General features: G+C 37.1%; 1 protein-coding gene across 3 annotated transcripts in view; it reads right to left on the minus strand.

Moving 5' to 3' along the window:
- LOC120515258 (collagen alpha-1(XI) chain-like) overlaps positions 1 to 15865 on the minus strand; it is a 286385-nt gene that overhangs the window by 90770 nt on the left and 179750 nt on the right. For all 3 annotated transcript variants that reach the window (XM_039736095.1, XM_039736093.1, XM_039736094.1), the window contains 4 exons: positions 15680 to 15733; positions 12047 to 12154; positions 2256 to 2345; positions 758 to 811 (listed from right to left, as the gene is read on the minus strand). In XM_039736095.1, the coding sequence (XP_039592029.1) occupies positions 758 to 811; positions 2256 to 2345; positions 12047 to 12154; positions 15680 to 15733 (306 nt within the window). The remainder of the gene's footprint in view (positions 1 to 757; positions 812 to 2255; positions 2346 to 12046; positions 12155 to 15679; positions 15734 to 15865) is intronic.

A 15865-nucleotide genomic window follows, 5' to 3' on the forward strand; every position in this document is an offset into this window, starting at 1 on the left:
GTAATTACTAGAAAGACGAGACTCTCTCTTTATAAACTTGAAACTTTCTTGTCATTTTGTTAAAAAGTATCAAAACTGCCCCCTAGTGTTTACAAATGCCATTGCACTGAAACGGTGCCAGGCAGAAGGCAAGATCTGAGCACAAGAAAAAATGTTTGTCTCTTTCTCAGCATGTATGCTGCCATCAGAAGCCAGAGGTTTACAAATATTTCTGAAGGCACATCCTATTTGTGATTAATTAATAATATTAATTGTGAAACAAAATAAAAATGTAATTAGTTGCTTTCCCATTTCTGTGATATTTTCTTCATTCTTATTTAAAAAATAGAGTTGCAAGCAATAAACTCAAATTTCAGGCTGCAGGCATGTTCTGATGAAATGCTGTTTGCTTTGTGAATGCACTCACAGCCTAAAGGATCAGGAAAGGTAAACGTTGATCAACTGATGGTTTTAGCACAACCGCATACTAAAAATATAATATATAATAATTAGAGCCTAGCAGGAACAAAGTGATGTGCTAATGAATGAACAGTTTCACAAAACACAGAAAAATGCTACAGTTCTTTGCATTTGTACAGAACTGTCCAATAATAAAGGCATATTTGAGTGACATATTGAAAATGAAAGCAGAACAAAAAAGTCACAACTCTGCATAAAGATAAATTAATACAAATGTACTCTGAAGGAGGTCAGAAAATATAAATTGCATTACTTGTCATGGCCATTTCATAACAAATCACATTTATAAAACACTTACTGCTGGACCTGGTGGACCCTGTGGACCTTCACCTCCTTTCAAGCCAGCGGGACCCTGTAATTACAGAACAGTGTTTCAGCCGTAAGAATCAGCAGAAGCTATTTTTATGTAGCAACACCCTCTAAATGGATTCTTGGCATTCAAAAAAATAAAAAAATAACTGCAGATGATGGCTTACTATATTTTCAATGATTTATAGACATTGTACTAAAATGGCACTAAATATTTTTTTTACAATGAAACTTAGTTAACAAAAAAATACACAAGATGACCAGGCCAAGATCTGAATCAAGTGTTCAGGTGATGTGAGGCAGCCACTTATTATATGATGATGCTGGAACGTGTTTATTCAATTCTTTAAAGCATACAATATAATAAAGGGCCAAAACTTACAGACTCTGCATATTTGTGTTGTGCTTGATTAATAAGAAAATGAAGAATTCATTCCAAATCATGATTTTTTTCTTCAAAATAAAACAATTTTTACAGGTTATCTCCTTATTTATATGGATATATGCACAATAAATCTATTGATATGTACATGCATGTGCATATGATGTATGTACATTTAATTGATTTATGTGATAACAGCATGTGCACAATATACACAGTATATATATATATATATATATATACAGCATATACAGTATATATATATATATACACATGAGTGTGTGTGTAATAAATGCATGGAGTATGGACTATCGTAAGATTAATCAGCTTATGTTGTTCTCTGTTAGGGTTAAATATTAGCTAAACTTTGGCTAGTTCAAGTACAATTATTTTAGCTACATTATGTAACATTTCCCTTTTTTTTTATTTTTGCTCTCATCAGAATCCAGCAGTCTAATTACAATGACACATTTGCGATGCTGCTGCGGCCACACATTTGTGAGTGATGTAATGACATGAAACATGAGGTCACTGTGCTTCTATGCATGCCAAACTGGTGACAGAGAATTCCAGTCTGTGATGATTTCATTTGTACCAGGATAGTGGCTTTGTGCCTCACTTGAAAACCGCTAGTGCTAGGGTGGAGGGCAGTTGAGAGAAAAGCACTCCTGTCTTTATGGTTTGTAAAGCACTTAAGAGATATTATGACGTGACTTCAGACCAGATCTAGTGGGAAGCTCAGTATCTCCTGTCTTTGTGGTTTGTGAGGTTCATTTGTAAGCAGCCAGAAATGGCCAACTAGTGAAGAGTGGCAAGGTATCACTGTAAAGCTGTAAAATGACTCCGCTCCTGATTTTATCATCTTTGAGCTATAGAATCAGGCACAGAACACCATTTTAAGAAGCTGAATTACTGCCAAAAAGTATCCTGTGCTGATATACAGTATTAGGAGCTGATGTAAGATGCTGAACATCCCTGCTGCATTTTGCTTGTCACAGGACAATCTCCTCTTGAGCAGTGCGGTAGTTAGACAGCCAATAATAACCAGAAGGGCAGAGTGCACACTGCATACAATGAACAGGAATGGCTTATGGGTAAACCTTACCATAGCTCCAGGAAGTCCTCTTTCACCGGGGAATCCTCGCAAACCTGGAGGTCCATCTTTACCAGCTGCACCGGCAGGGCCAGGGTCTCCCTAATTCAGAAAGAAAAGTGTATAGAATTAGCACAGTGTTATTAAATCACAGGTAAAAAAGAAAAAATAAATGTGGTTCATTACTTGTGACCCTGATTTCTAATATAGGTTTGAAGTGACAGTTTATCTTGAGAAAGAAGAAGAGCCACGATTCATGTATGAAACCAAATTATGTTAAAAGATAAAATAAAATTGCTTCTTAGAATTGTTTTGATTGCTTCTTCTAAAGAACAACTCAGTGTCCAGACTGAATTAAATTTTCTTTCTTTCTTTGCTTGCTGTCTTTATCCAAGGTGACTTATATGATTTCAGACACTATTGGTTACATTTCTTTTGTTTTTCCAATTGGAGCACATGCAAGTGAAGCATCTTGCTCATGGACATGCAGTGTCAGTAGTGGGTTTGCACCCAGAAACTCAGGGTTTAAAGTCCAAAGCTTACCCACTACTCCACACTAAATGGATAGGCTGACGGTGGGAATGTTAAGTAAAGCTTCATGGTAAGGCAAATTTTACCCGTTCCCTGCTTCCCATCACACAATTCACTCATTCATCCATCCACCCATCCATTTTCAAATCTGGCTGTCTCATAACCAGAGCTTATCAAGTATATGAGGATAATGATGTGAGGATGTTAATCTAAGCGGGATGTCTGTTGTAAGGATATGTCTTGGCACACCTCCACAATGGCAGGTGAATGCACATTGAAACACCTTCATGGCGGTTTCTCCAAAGAAAAAGCCAAACCACAGATGAGTGTTCATATCTATTGCTGCAAAGGAGGACTGAAGCACTAACGGTTAACAAGATGAGTAGCTAGAGGCAGAGCTTTTGCCAAATTCAAACAATATGTCACAAAATAATAAAAATTTTGCTTTGCTGCATAAGTAAAAACATAGTCTGAACCGATAAACAGTGCGTTCTGTCATGAATATCAATCGGACAAATTCAGACTGAAAGGGAAGCATCTCAAGAACCATAATTAATATTCTGATGGAAGATGGTTTCCAAAAATTCCATACAGAGTTGAGTTCTTGACATGTAAATAGGTAATAATTTTTATGACAAAATTCTCTTTAATATCAGTCTCATATATATTATATACTGCATATTAGACTGCATCACATGATATATGCAGTATAATAAGACAGGGGTTTGGCCATAAGATGTTCTGGTGGACTATATACATGGGAAATGCTACTTTTGTAAAGCTTCCAGTGACACGTGAAACACCACCAAGATAGGACATTATAACTGAATTATAATTTGCTCCACCATTAAATGCATGCTGGCATTCAGGGTAACAAGGGTTACACCTTGGGTAAAGTCCCTAGAAGTATAAGGATGTCAGTGATTATAGAAGTCACTCCAAAAGTAGTTTGGACCAGAAGATAAATGTCTCAAGAGAGTCTGGAGTAAAGGCTTGCTGTTTGACTCATGGGACAATGAGAGGTCAAGGTGAAGAAGTGAAAGGAAGGATGTGCTATCAGGTGGCAAGTGGGCAGCCATCATGGCCAGTAGTCATCGATAAGCCTATGTACAGCAGGTACCATCAGAGATCTATTATTTTTTCTTTGAATTATTTTTGTTTTTTTCCTTTTGGTCTCTATATCCTGTACACTTCTATTTAATATTATTTTATTATTCAACACCCTCCTCCATGCTGTATACATATGTTTAACAGACTGTTTTCTAACCTATTTATCAAGCTCAGAGTCACTGAGAGCTAGATACATTTCCTGGCATCATTTACTGCAATGGAAAATGGTGAGGGGAACTGGGTGTTGTGTTACTTGTCTATAATGGTGCAGGGTTTTTACAGTAGACAAAAAAATGGCGGTGGGTATGGGAACGTGTGGGCGAAAAGCTATGCGGCCCTGGAGTGTTTAATGAGGAAAGTGCTAGATTCTTCTGTTATTGGTAAAGAACAATTAGCTTAGCCATTCCCCATTGACACTCTATGGGTCGTTACTGAACAGTTCAGAAGGACAAAGAGTGAGATCTGGAATACGAGCCAGTGTGGTGGAAAGGAGGCAATGAGGTCAGCAGTCCCCACAGAGAGCAGGATGAAGAGCGCTCCAAGAGAACTGTTGAGAATTGTAGGAACAGAAGTGGCTGATAGCTGGGATGGTGGTGGGACGAAAGCTGATTGGGCTCGCCGGTGTCTCAGCCTCGGTGGATGAGTGGAGTAGGCAAGAGAGAGATGCACTGTGGCTTGATGGAGAATAGAAGAAAAGTATCCAGATTTTAATCTTTTGGTTTTATTCTTGATTTTAATACTCTTTTTGGATCTACTTAGTCATTGATTTTAACTTCCACTAAATTTCTCTTGTTTTATGGATCACTTATTTATTGAAGAATTGGAACCAAACTATTGATTGACCACTGCCTAATTTGATTACACTGCACATGACAGTTTTCACCAATCTTGTTTTTGTTTGCATTATCGTAGTCCATCTTTGGTACATGACTATCAATGTACCTGAAACAGGAAGATACCAAGGCCGCAGGCATCTTTGGATTGTGGGAAAAGACCCACACTGATACATGTAAAAACATGCAAATACCAACACAGGCAACTGGGATTTTGAATCCAGCCCTGAGGCTAGCCACTGTGCCACCATTCTGCCCAATGGGTGTAATCAACTACATTTTCCTAAAGTCCTATTCTTCGAAAGGTTGCACTAATGTGTTTTTCCTTTAGTGTCAATAATAGGAGCCAAACAGGATGAATTCATTTACGCATTCCTTGCCAGAACTGAGCCAATCACTTACAGTAAAGAGGCATACTGATTGGAAAAGCAATTTTATTAATTGACTGGATCAAGTTCACAATTTAGAAGGAGAACATTTATAAAAATCAATGTAAAATAAAGTATTCATTTTGTCAAATGGTAGAATGAACTCAAAATCAAGGATTTTACCGTATTTATGGGGATATACAAGTATACTCTGTCTTTTAGGGTTTGCATTGCTATGTATCTAAATAAAAACGTTGGATCATGACATCAGCTAGCAGAACGCAATGCATATGTGGAACAGAATTGTAGTCTTTCTAAATCAAATGAAAAGCTGAAATAACAGCATTTATGCTAGGAAAAGTTTCAAGGAGCAAAAATGAACTAGTTTTATATAATAAAAGACCATTAAATAGATTAATACAATCCATGGCTAAGTCTCTAGAAAACAGATGGGGTGACCAGTCAGGACAGCAGTGAAAAGGATGTAAATAATTTTGAACACCACATTCTAAAAAAAACGGATGTAATTAAAGAAAGAGAACTAATTAATGTAACAACAGAGCCCCGAATAATACCATGAAGTAACAACAATATGCTTGTTGTCCAAAAACTAAAGGAAGAGACAAGCCAAAACAAAATGCACTGTTCTAATGAGCCTTTTAGCACAACCATTTTGTCCTTACCAATTGTACAATACTCTTATCTCCTGTCTCACTCTTGACATATCTTTGGCCTGCACCCCAGCTCACTTCAGTTATGTTTTAGCCAGGGTCTCATGCCTGACTTACTTGCTTTTCTATTTAGTTCATTTTGTTGATATCTTTTTTAAGTGTTATTTTGGGATATTACAGATTTGGCTTTTGTTTCCTTTTTCATTCTTGTATAATTTAATTCATATTACAAGATAATTTTGTGTTTTTGAATGACTAGTTGTGTCCCCTACGACTTCGCCCACATAGTAGAGAAACAGGACAAACTTTAAAAATCAATTAACAAACAGGTATCGCTAGCTAAGTGGAGGCAAGGTACGCTCCAAAATATGTGAAGAAGTAGAGTGACTGGAACTGAGGCTGGAACATGAGTGAGGAGGGCCCTGCCTGGCTCCCCTCATCTGACGTCACACTTTCCCCTCTCCTCGGCCTGCAGCCTCCGTGTCGGATTAGCGCAATAATATGCTACTTGATTAGCGTAAATAAATTGCTCCTGCCAGTGAAGTATGATACTTAGCATAATGAGAAAAGTCGCAAAATCAACCAGTATGTTCAAGGAAATTATAGATAAAAAACCTGATCTAAATCCGTTAAGTAGTTCTCTCGTGGACAGACATACAGACAGATGGACAGACAGATGTTGGATTTTATATAGAGAGAGATGCTGGTTTTATGGAGCCTTGTCCTTCTAGTTTAGGGGTCCCCAACTCCAGTTCTGGAGGGCCCCAGTGGCTGCAGGTTTTCATTTCAAGCCTTTTCTTAATTAGACCCCTGGTCTAGTTATTTTCTTCTAGTGTGTACATTGAGCCCTCAGTGTGGGACATCCCCATTAATGTTTATAAGGAAGCAGCAGATCAAATGGCCATTTTGGCATTGAGATTGTTTCTGTGTTTTTATTGTGACTTTTTGTATATTATAGCACATTTTTTACAATTATGTTTAAATGTATTGACAATATAATGTACTTATTTTACATTTAAAATTAACTAAACGCGATCCAGTAAATTTTTTTCTTAATTTAATAACACACTGGTGTCTGGTCCTGTGGAGTCCTACTGAACAGATTTGCCATAAACCATCAGAATATTCTCAGTGGACACTTAACATGAAAAGGAAAAAGAAAACCAGTCTTCATATGAAAAATACATTTGTGTGTGATATTTATGTTTTCTCTCTCTCTCTCTTTTATAGGCTATACTGACAGGGCTTTGTTTAATGTATTCGCTTTCTCCTCCTGAAAACCTTCACAGGTCACTGCCATCACTTGTTACAGTGTGACAAAATGAATTATTGGGAAGCAGTGTGAGAAAAAAATCTTTTCTGCCTTTACTAGACAAAGTTTATCTGTTGGTCTAAGCCGTTAATGTCATCTATGACAGGAAAAACAGGATTTCCGTTATTGTATTGATGGAATTGTGTCTTAATTCAAATTTTTACAACATTTATACTATCGTAAAAGATGTTGTTTGGGAAAGTCGTTATCAGAACACTTCTGAGATATACTCTTGAGAAAAGTGTAATATGATTTGCTTATTATTCATCCATTAAATTTCAATATCCACTAAGTCCAATCCTTAGGCCATGGCGTTGGGGGACAGAAACTATTCTGAGAGGACTGGCAGCACCCCTGGACATGGTGCCAGCCCATTGATGGGGAAACTCAAGCACACAACACAATCTACTCCTACTAGGCCAATTTAGGGTCACTGTCAATGCTGGTATTATACTACTGTTACTAATGAAAGTAAAAATTTCCCTGTACTAGTACATAAATGTAATCCACTTAACAGTGCATTCTATCAATGAAGAAAAACTCAGTTAAATAAAAGTAAGCACCACACAAATCAAGACATTAAAGACTCTCTTTCTGTTTACCATTTTTTCCAGTTGCATATGATTGCCAAATATCTGTTTCCTCATTAGCATTTTGCTGTAAGTAATATTATATATGAAACTGAACATGTTTATGAGTGTTTAAAGCTTTTTGTCACACAAATAAGATACTCAGGTTACTCTGGATGGTGGTATAAATAAATGCAACTCTATGCAGCGTTTTCCTAAAATCTGAAGCTTAAATTTCACATAAATGAGAAAACTCAACAATCCTTTGCTGATACCTTCCATGCAACACATCAATTTCAATTTCCATGCTAAATTACTGCCAGATTAAAAGTCAATATCACTGTTTATTCTAAACCCAGTCATTGCACACTGTGGCTAGCTGTGGTATCAAAATATCTGCACACAAACATGAAAAGGCATTAAAAAAAAAGAAAGAAAAAAACATCTTTTTAAAAATGAAATATTTCTCATATATATATATATATTTTATTTTTTGCATTCTGTCTCAAAGTTTGCTCATCTTGAACACAATATTGTACGTGTGTGCAGTTCTGAAGATAGACAGAAGGGTAATTGTCTCTCAAATATCAAAATATGTCCTTGTAAGTGTGTAAAAATATAACTTTACAAATGTAAAGGATACACAAAAATAATCTAAGATCCATCAACACAACATCCAAGGGGCCTCTCTATACAAGACTACATCCTTAGAGCAATTTCAGGTCACAGCAGTGTTCCTCCAGCTCTGCCATCACACCTCTTTAGGTTCTTGGCAAAGTGGCAATTCATGTGAATTACAGGGTAGGATTCAAAGGTAATGAGCCTCATTTTGTTCTGACGTGAGCGTGGCGTGAACCAGCGACGGCGACGGTGGGTGTTGGCTTCACAACGTAACGGAGCTCCTAGGATCAGCCTTGACGGGAACCCCTATGTGGTAGTGCGTTACATGGCGGAATGGAAAGTTCGTTAGAGCAACGGTACGCGATCAAGTTCTACGGAGTGATGGGGATCATCCACTGCGAGTTTGTCCCGCAAGGACAGATCGTGAATGCTGCTTACTACTTGGAAGTCCTGAAAAGGCTGAAAAGAAGCGTCGCGCGCAAGCGAAGGGACATCAAGGACAGCTGGAAGCTTCACCACGATAACGCACCCAGCCACACCACCTTCATCGTGAGCGCCTACCTTGCCCGGGTGAACGTTCCGGTGGTCCCCCAGCCTCCCTACAGTCCGGACGTGTCGCCTTCTGACTTCTTGTTTCCGCGCTTAAAATCAGCGCTGAAAGGAAAATGCTTTGACTCAATCGAGGACATCCAAGCAAATGTCAAGGCAGCCCTTGCAACCATCCCAGAACAGGCCTACGTGGACACCTTCGAGTCATGGAAAAGCCGCCTACAAAAGTGTATTGATGCAGGCGGTGCCTATTTTGAAGACTATTAATTAGTTGTACCGATTTGCTCAATAAATTTATCTTTTTGAACAAAGGCTCATTACTTTTGAATCTAACCCTGTACAACCTTCTGTCATGTTTATAAACGTAAGCTTTTCTTGACTTTCCTCTACTAGCTATCAGCTGTGGGCCATATTGGGTTCATTGTCCATATGATGGCCTAGTGTGTCATCAGGAGATCTTGTACTTGGTATCTCTAGAGCACTGCACTTGTCACATTTCAAAAAGCAACATTGGCAGATCATACCGGTGAGCAATGGGGTAGCTGCCTGCCGGTCACAAATGGGACAACCAAAGCCAAACTGCATTCAAAGACGACTTGTGACTTGATTCTTCACATATTACTAACCCTTTGACACATGACATCCTTATTCAACACAAATCAATTCAATTTTTCTATAGTGCTCTTCACTGAGAGCAGACGCAGAATGGCGCTGTAACAAGTTCACAACTAAATACAAATGCGAACATCATACATTTTTAATTACATAATGAGTATGCATATAGACACACATTTGTTTCAACAAACTGGAAAACAAATTGCTTCAGAACTGATTAACACACTATAAATGGAGCCCAGCATTATTCTGTCCATTAACAATTTCAAGGCAGATGCCGACTTTTGTCGAAATTCAGGGGCAGAGAATGATAATCAGCTGATTATATCTTAGTTCGACTCTCTTTGCTAGAAGGAAACTTAGCTTTGTTGATTTGACCTCGTTTCCATGTGCGTTCATGAAAAACAACCTCTAAAATTACATTGACTTCTGGCGAGATAACAATGCAAATGTGCAAAGCAAAATACTCATTTTGACATTTTGCGTGTTATCTCTGAATCAGACTGACTTGTGGGACTCCGATTTTGATGCAAGTAATCTGGAGATGGAGATCGAAAACAAAAGTGAGGTACCAGAATCTGCTGAACAAGTTTATGTAACTAATGTGCCTACAGCAACATTCGTCTGGGAGGACTGCCACTTAAGATGACAAGAGGAACAAACTAGATTATGTTGCACTGAGATTGGCACTGCCACGCATCTGCTGTGAGAAGACGGCCATCAGAAGGCCTAACTACCCCCACATAGCCACTGCTGTCAGACATGCCAAACAGGTACCAACATCAGCCTCAGCACACAGCAACAGACATTTTATGTTGATTTATGTGTGAAACGATTGCTTTGTGTGCTTTTCAGATAACTGAGTTTTTTGTAAAAATATTCAGCTGTCAAAGAGTTAACTAATTATTGAACTATGGCCAGTTCAGTTATGGATATCAATGATTATTATACTTTGTATTTTAACCTTTTATGCAATGTCCTAAAGATAAAAACTATAATTTTATATACAGCAGTCATATATATATTATAAAGCAATTGCTTATGTATTTTTACATGTGATTCATGGTTAGATTACATCAGAAGTTCAGAGTCACATAGTGAGTAGCTAGTGAGGAAAGAAACTGCAACCAGATATTATATCATAAATTATTCTACATTCATTTATTTATCTTAAAATGCAAGCTGATGGTAGCCCTAGTGGAAGTAATTTTGACAAACGTCTTGTTTCAGTTCTCATCTACATGTACTATAAATTGCTTTGGATGGAATGTTGTTGTGCGTAATTTGTGCTCCTTATTTATAATGCATTCAATTAATCACTGGACTCTCTCCATCCAGTTCAAGGCTGCAGGGTGCTGTAGCCAAAATGTTAACAGCATTACATAAAATACAGAAACCAAACTTGGAAAATGTGCCAGTCCATCATGGTGCACACTCTCACATAATGTACACATGCTCACTCATACCAGGTCAGTTTAAAGTTAACAAGAAACCATACCGGCATGTCTTCAAGATGATTGAAATTATGTAGAGGTGGGGCAGTGCCTCACAATAAGGAGGCTGGGTTTGTGCCACAGTAAATTAGCATTGCTAAACTGGCAATGCTGTGGAGGTTCAACCAGTGATGGACTGAGGCCCTGTCCAAGTGTTGTTTCTGCCTTGCACCCAAAGATTGCTGGGACAGCCTCCAGTTGCCCCACAACCCTGCTCTGGATAAGTGGGTTAAGAAAATGGACAGTTTAATGGATGGATACATGGATTATGTGGGAAGAACATGCAAACCACACAGACATTGTCACATTCACCTGTGGTAAACAATGCACCATTGTGCCAATTTTCCAATCAGATTAAAAAATTACATATGCAGAAAGTAATTAATACTTCTTTTTCATATTGTTGTGGATATTCTAGCTGTTGGGGCAATAAATCATGTTGTTAGTATAAATGGACAAATCAGCTTAATAAAGTACAAATTGGTGATAAATAGTTTTAATACTTCTCTAACATTAAAACATAGTTGTTTATCAATAAAACAGCGTTTGATTTAATCTATAAATAACATTCAATTCAAGTACATTTTGTCATTTGAAATGGATGGACATAAGCCAGCTACAGATTATGCGTCTGTTAAACAGTTTATAATCGTATGCTCGAACATCTGAGTAATAACACGTAGCTCCTATAAATTTGAAATCCCCTCTAGACATTGTATGATAATAGCTGCTGTACGTTATGTCATCTTCAAAACTGTCACCCGCAATTCTAAGTGTGGCTGGTACAAATAAGTAATAAAATGTTGAAATGCTTGGCATTAGTCATATATTCATTTTCGATTTTCCGGCATCTGTCATGACTGCAGTACTCAATTTCTTTGTCTTGAAAAAACTGAATGGTGTTCTGCTGGGATATTAAACCCGAACACACATATACTCAATATGTTACAGTGGGAGTTTCTTCCGAACAAATTGTTGTATTATTAGAAAAATGAGTCAGATGTACAGTTTATTAAATCTTGTAATTTGTCTTATGCTAACTGTGTTGCTGTTATAGGGTTTAGATTTCCCAGAACTTCAACAGAAATAGTTTGATTTAGGATCATTCTATTAAGTGAAAGGATGTCTTACCTTTGCACCTTCCTTCCCTGCTGCACCTGGTAGACCTTGTTCGCCTGGTGGACCAGGGGGACCGGGATGACCTCTCTCACCAATGGGACCAGTCTCACCAGTAGGACCCTGAATAAATGGACCAATACATTAGGTTTTTCCACTTGACATGTATTATGGATGACTATTTGTGGCAACATATTATACAAATAGGAAACTCAACCTACAACATATAAAGAAATAAACTTGTATTTAATAGTGCATTATACACTTTTTAATCTACCCATCATCAACTAACAATCACTGGGTTCAATTCAGGTTCATGAAAAACTGGAGATCAGCTGAGACAGAAATTTCTGCTCATCACTGATATTTTTCTTTGCATTATAATAAACATCCTAGCATAAATTCTATTGGTAGAAAATGAAAATGTAATTCTTTGTTTACATGATATGATAAACAATAATGAAAAATATTTTAAAAAAAATAATTTTATGAGGCATTTAAGTGACAAAAACAAGCCAACAAAAGTAGAATAGGTCTTCCCCTAAAGGTATTTTGGACAGTTAAGTAGGGTCAAAATAAGGCTATCCCCACACTATTAAATTTTCATTCAAAAAGGACGTTTTTAAATTAAAATAATCTCTGTCCACCCCATTTACGAAAGTATATCTGACCACACTAAATCAACCAAAAATGCATTATGTAGCCAATCACCTACTGTACACTGGGCATATGCACATCAGCGGCAACAGGAAGAGAAAGTGCCCTCCTGCTAGACATTCATTTGCAGATTGTGTTTGCACGCAGAGAACAGCAAAGGTGAATATGAAAAGCAAAAATATACATTGTCTTGTTTGAAATGACAATGAGGTGGAAATGATATTGAGAGTAATTACGAATATATTGTGAGCAAAGTGGCAAGAAAATGTAAAGAAGAAGATCCAGGAAAGGACTGTGTAATAAACACAAACCAGTCAGACTGTGGAACAGTGTGTGTTTTCGCAACTCTATGTTTTCACCCAACAATGCTAATAAATGGCTGTGGAGCATGCTTTCAAAAGTCTCCATTTTCTGCAGTTAAAAATGCTGGGATAAATGTGGACAATAGGCAATAATGGAGCCTGTATTTTTAACTAAAACATAGTAGTATGGATGCAGCCTAACACAACAGTTCATCATAGTGTTGAAATATTTAGCAATAAAGGTAAAGGCCTTTAAAGAGGATGGCTGGGCCCATGTCAAGGGTTTACCCAATTCAGGGGCTCTAAGATTTGAAACCTATCCCGACACTACTGAGCTCATCATAATGGGACACCAGACCATTAAAAGACACAGTGATAGACACGCCACTCAAAACTATGTCAAAACGTGTGTTTTCGGAATGTGGGAGATAAATCAGGCTCACTGAGGTGAACTCCAGATCAACTAAGCAGGTGGAGATGTGTGCAAGCTCCAAAAAGACATGTTCCTTTTTAATGGTTAAACGTATACCGTAAAAACACAGTTGGTAGTTTCTCTTATATTAAAATTTTAAACTGCCAAGATATTATCACTAATTAATTGCAATGATAACACATTTCAGGGGATAAATGAAGAAAAAATCTAAATGCTTGCAAGTAGTGAATAAATTACATGCCACACAATATGACACATGAAAATAGAACAACCATGCTGTAAAAATGGTGTTTGAATGCTGGGATATACGGAACAGAATGCTAAAAGGGTGTGAGCAGAGACTGGCTGGATAAAAAGGCGCCACTCAAAGGTTAGATACAGGGGTAGGAGAGGGCACAATAAATGATGAAAAGTCTCTGGTCGGAGTGAAAGCATAATGTGTCTAAAGAGAAAAACATTCTTAGGTGAAAAGAAGAGGATGAGTTCCACTAATTACAAGAAAGGATTATGACCCGAGAGGCTAGCACTACAAATTCAGCCACAGCAACACTTTCAGTGTATTATTTATACTTGTCATTTTGTATATTTTGTAGTGGTAAGTCAAAGGTTTGTTATATAATCGTTAAAATGTTTTGTGATTCATCCACGAGGATTCATGAGTTCAACTGAGTAGTGGGGAATGCCCTGTTTAAACTTATCTGGGTCACTGAACACCTGCGACTCATTGAGATTACATAATAGACACGGAAGAGTTTTTAGAATCGCAAGTAATGTGAACTGAGGTCTTGTTATGGAGGAAATGTTGACTTTCTACTACCACCTGCTTGACTGAAAACCTTCACAAACATATTTAACATGAGAACAATTGTGCAGAATTTTAGGGGGCAGTACACAGTCACCTTGATCGCTGTCTGAAATAGATAATTTAATAGTTTTTCTAATTCACTGCCACTGCCTAACTACCACCCACATCACCTTTGTAGACACATGAGAAATGTCTAGTTTCAAAAATATAATTAGGCTTTCTTACTTTTCATTGTTTTTAAAATACTGATTTTTTAAAATAATTCTGTCTGTGAAAGTTAATGAAAGTAATAAATGTTCAAGCTATTAACTAAAAAGTGTGACTATTAATTAAGGGCAATGAATAATAAACCTTAATTTCTGCAAAGGACTGATGCTACCATTCTTTTAGGACAATCAATTTTCAGTTTGTATAAACTAAGAGGAGCTGTCTGTTTATTTCATCCAGTATGTGCCTTACTCATCACTGCATTACTCACACAGCTTCTTGACTATCTAAATGCAAAAAGACAGCAAACAAGCCAACATTATTAAAACTCCTTTGAAACAAACTGAAGAAGTGTGACACTAATGGGTTCTTCACCACTTTGTATATTAAATATTGAGCATACTGCAAAGAGTTTGGAAAAGATTACAATGTTCTATTGTCAGATTAATATTAATGAGCACTTTTCCTTGCAAAAAAAAAATCCACTTAATTTGTCTCGATCCAATGTAGGACTGAAAAGCATCTATTGAAAATGTGAACTAAAGAGAAAAAAAAGCTTTATGCTAAGTTATAAAAGACCCTTTTTAAAGATTTACCCATAAAAATATGAGGAAAATAAGTCAGCCTTTAAAGGGTGACCAGTGCCAGTCTTTGGAATTTTAAGGAGCACTTGGTCTCAAGATTAGCTCATGGTTTAGAAACTAGTGACTCAATACAGCAAAATGAACTCTTTTTAGGAATTCTCCATCCAAATATCGAAGCTGTGCTTCTTCCCTTCATATCATTGGTCAAGAGTCCTGTCTTCCATTCAAAAAGTCAGTCCCAAGTGTCTGAAGTTTCCTGTTTATGATGTGCACTAATTATTCAGTTCGTTCCATTTAAAAAAATGTTATCTGCAAATGCATGTGTTTTGCAAGTTTTGAGCATACGGATGGATAAGTGACATTTGGATTTCACAGCATGAGTTAACAAATGTTTATATATTATATATATATTTATATATATATATATATACGGCAATTCTGCATGAAGACATGAGATTACATTTTTTGTTAACCATCACTAGAAATTACATTATTGTTGTTGGAATATTCCATTAAAAGGAGGTTTTTGTTAATAGCAGTGATCACTTTAACTGTTGTGTGTGTTGTGACACTGTGGGTCATACACAACTATTGGCTACACAGCAGAAGATAAAATGTTTAATATTAAAAAAAAAAACAAAAAAAAAAAAAAAATTTTACCTGAGGACCAACCACACCACCGGGACCAGGAGGACCAGTCTTTCCTTGGAAACCCTGAATAAGGAAAACACATTTTAGTGAGTGCCACAAAAAAGAACAAAAGAGGTGACTCCTATGCTATATACATTCATGCATACATTCATACAGGCTAAAACCCACTTAATTCAGGCACCCAGGGAGTCACAG

Source organism: Polypterus senegalus, chromosome 14 (genome assembly GCF_016835505.1).
Source record: "Polypterus senegalus isolate Bchr_013 chromosome 14, ASM1683550v1, whole genome shotgun sequence".
NCBI classification, from domain to species: Eukaryota; Metazoa; Chordata; class Cladistia; order Polypteriformes; family Polypteridae; genus Polypterus; species Polypterus senegalus.